Below are 2,669 nucleotides of genomic sequence, written 5' to 3' on the forward strand. Positions count from 1 at the left end.
AAAAGGTTTTATTAGGAGAGGGAAAATAGAGTATGAGAGGAAGCTTGCTAGGAACATAAAAACTGACTCCAAAAACTTCTACAGATATGTGAAGAGAAAAAGATTAGTGAAGACAAATGTAGGTCCCTTGCAGTCGGAATCAGGTGAATTTATAATGGGGAATAAAGAAATGGCAGACTAATTGAACAAATACTTTTGTGTCTTCCTTCGTGAAGACAGAACCAATAACCTTCCAGAAATACTAGGGGACAGAGGGTCTAGCGAGAAGGAGGAACTGAAGGAAATCCTTATTCGTCAGGAAATTGATAGGATTGAAAGCCGATAAATCCCTGGGGCCTGATGGGCCACTTTCTTAAGTACTCTGGGATGCAGACTTAGAAATAGTGGTGCATTGGTGATCATTTTCCAACAGTCTATCGACTCTGGATCAGTTCCTATGGACTGGAGGGTAGCTAATGTAACACCACTTTTTAAGAAAGGAGGGAGAGAGAAAACGGGGAATTATAGACCGGTTAGCCTGACATCAGTAGTGGGGAAAATGTTGGAATCAATTATTAAAGATGAAATAGCAGCGCATTTTGAAAGCAGTGACAGGATCGGTCCAAGTCAGCATGGATTTATGAAAGGGAAATCATGTTCGACAATCTTCTAGAATTTTTTGAGGATGTAACTAGTAGAGTGGACAAGGGAGAACCAGTGGATGTGGTGTATTTAGACTTTCAAAAGGCTTTTGACAGGGTCCCGCACAAGAGATTAGTGTGCAAAATCAAAGCACATGGTATTGGGGGTAATGTACAGACATGGATAGAGAACTGGTTGGCAGACAGGAAGCAGAGAGTCGGGATAAACGGATCCTTTTCAGAATGGCAGGCAGTGACTAGCGGGGTGCCGCAGGGTTCAGTGCTGGGACCCCAGCTATTTACAATATACATCAAGGATTTAGATGAAGCGATTGAGTGTAATATCTCCAAATTTGCAGATGACACTAAGCTGGGTGGCGGTGTGAGGAGGATGCTAAGAGGCTGCCCGTGTGGAGAGCGGCACCGAGGGGAGCAGCCATGGCGTACCGCGGGCAGGCGCCGAAAGTGCAGAAAGTGACGGTGCAACCTATCAATCTTATGTTCAGATACCTTCAGAACCGATCCAGAATCCAAGTCTGGTTATATGAGCAAGTCAGCATGAGGATAGAAGGCTGTATAATTGGGTTTGGTGAACATATGGACCTTGTATTGGATGATGCAGAGGAAATTCACATGAAATCAAAAGCAAGAAAACCGCTGGGTCGCGTTATGCTGAAAGGGGATAACATCACCTTACTACAGAGCGTTCACACCTAGGAGTGGCATCACTGGAATTTCATTTTCTATATTGCAAATAACTTCCAACTGTTTTGGTAGCATTTTGAATACTGGTTGTCGGTCTCGTGGCTAAACATATTACATTGTGACTTTTTGTACCTAAGTAATGATTTTCTGAAATAAAATCATAACCAACAATCCTTTCGTATTGGTCACAGTTGAAGATGAAAAAAAAAAGAGGCTGCAGGGTGACTTGGGCAGGTTAGATGAGTGGGCAAATACAGTATAAAGTGCATAAATGTGAGGTTATCCACTTTGGTGGCAAAAACATGAAGGCAGAATATTACCTGAATGGCGGCAGATTAGGAAAAGGGGAGGTGCAACGAGACCTGGGTGTCATGGTACATCAGTCATTGAAGGTTGGCATGCAGGTACAGCAGGCAGTGAAAGCGGCAAATGGCATGTTGCCCTTCCTAGCTAGGGGATTTAAGTGTAGGAGCAGGGAGGTCTTACTGCAGCTGTACAGAGCCATGGTTAGGCCTTACCTGGAATACTGTGTTCAGTTTTGGTCTCCTAATCTGAAGAAGGACGTTCTTGCTATTGAGGGAGTACAGCGAAGGTTCACCAGACTGATTCCCGGGACTGTCATATGAGGAGAGACTGGTTCAACTGGGCCTGTATTCACTGGAGTTTAGAAGAATGAGAGGGGATCTCATAGAAACATAAAATTCTGACCTGACTGGACAGGTTAGATGCAGCAAGAATGTTCCTGATGTTGGGGGAGTCCAGAACCAGGGAACACAGTCTACGGATAAGGGGTAAGCTATTTAGGACCGAGATGAAGAGAAACTTCTTCACTCAGAGTTGTTAACCTGTGGAATTCTCTACCGCAGAGAGTTGTTGATGCCAGTTTGTCAGCTATATTCAAGAGGAAGTTAGATATGGCCCTTACGGCTAAAGGGATCAAGGGGTATGGAGAGAAAGCAGGAAAGGGGTAGTGAGGTGAATGATCAGCCATGATCTTATTGAATGGTGGTGCAGGCTCGAAGGGCCGAATGGCCTACTCCTGCACCTATTTTCTGTTTCTATGTATCTAAATTGGCATGCAACCTTTTAATTTTGTGTAATCTGTTAATTTACTAATGGTTCTTTTAATGCCCTTGATAGAGAATTCAAACAGGCTGCATTTAGACAGGCTGTGAAAATTCACAGACAACAAGTCAGAGATGCTACGTGAGTGGGAGCATGTTGCATTAAGTCATCAATCAACTTGACATTTTAGGACCTTGGGTAGCGAGCCAATTAAAAGGTTAAAAGACTATTAATTGAGCCAATAAGGTCAAAGAAGGCGAGTTCTTTTCTGTAAATTGA

General features: G+C 43.5%; 1 protein-coding gene across 1 annotated transcript; it reads left to right on the forward strand.

Moving 5' to 3' along the window:
• The first annotated feature begins 1,026 nt into the window (after positions 1 to 1,026).
• LOC139227058 (small nuclear ribonucleoprotein E-like) lies at positions 1,027 to 1,360 on the forward strand. The gene has a single exon (XM_070858137.1). It carries the CDS (start codon positions 1,059 to 1,061, stop codon positions 1,335 to 1,337), a length of 279 nt encoding a protein of 92 aa, XP_070714238.1. The 5' UTR covers positions 1,027 to 1,058; the 3' UTR covers positions 1,338 to 1,360.
• The last annotated feature ends 1,309 nt before the right edge of the window (positions 1,361 to 2,669 follow it).

The sequence above is a fragment of the Pristiophorus japonicus genome, chromosome 16 (genome assembly GCF_044704955.1).
Source record: "Pristiophorus japonicus isolate sPriJap1 chromosome 16, sPriJap1.hap1, whole genome shotgun sequence".
NCBI lineage: Eukaryota > Metazoa > Chordata > Chondrichthyes > Pristiophoridae > Pristiophorus > Pristiophorus japonicus.

Bases quoted from the DNA above. Each gene is read 5' to 3' on its own strand.
- LOC139227058 (XM_070858137.1), top strand. From the start codon at position 1,059: ATGGCGTACCGCGGGCAGGCGCCGAAAGTGCAGAAAGTGACGGTGCAA.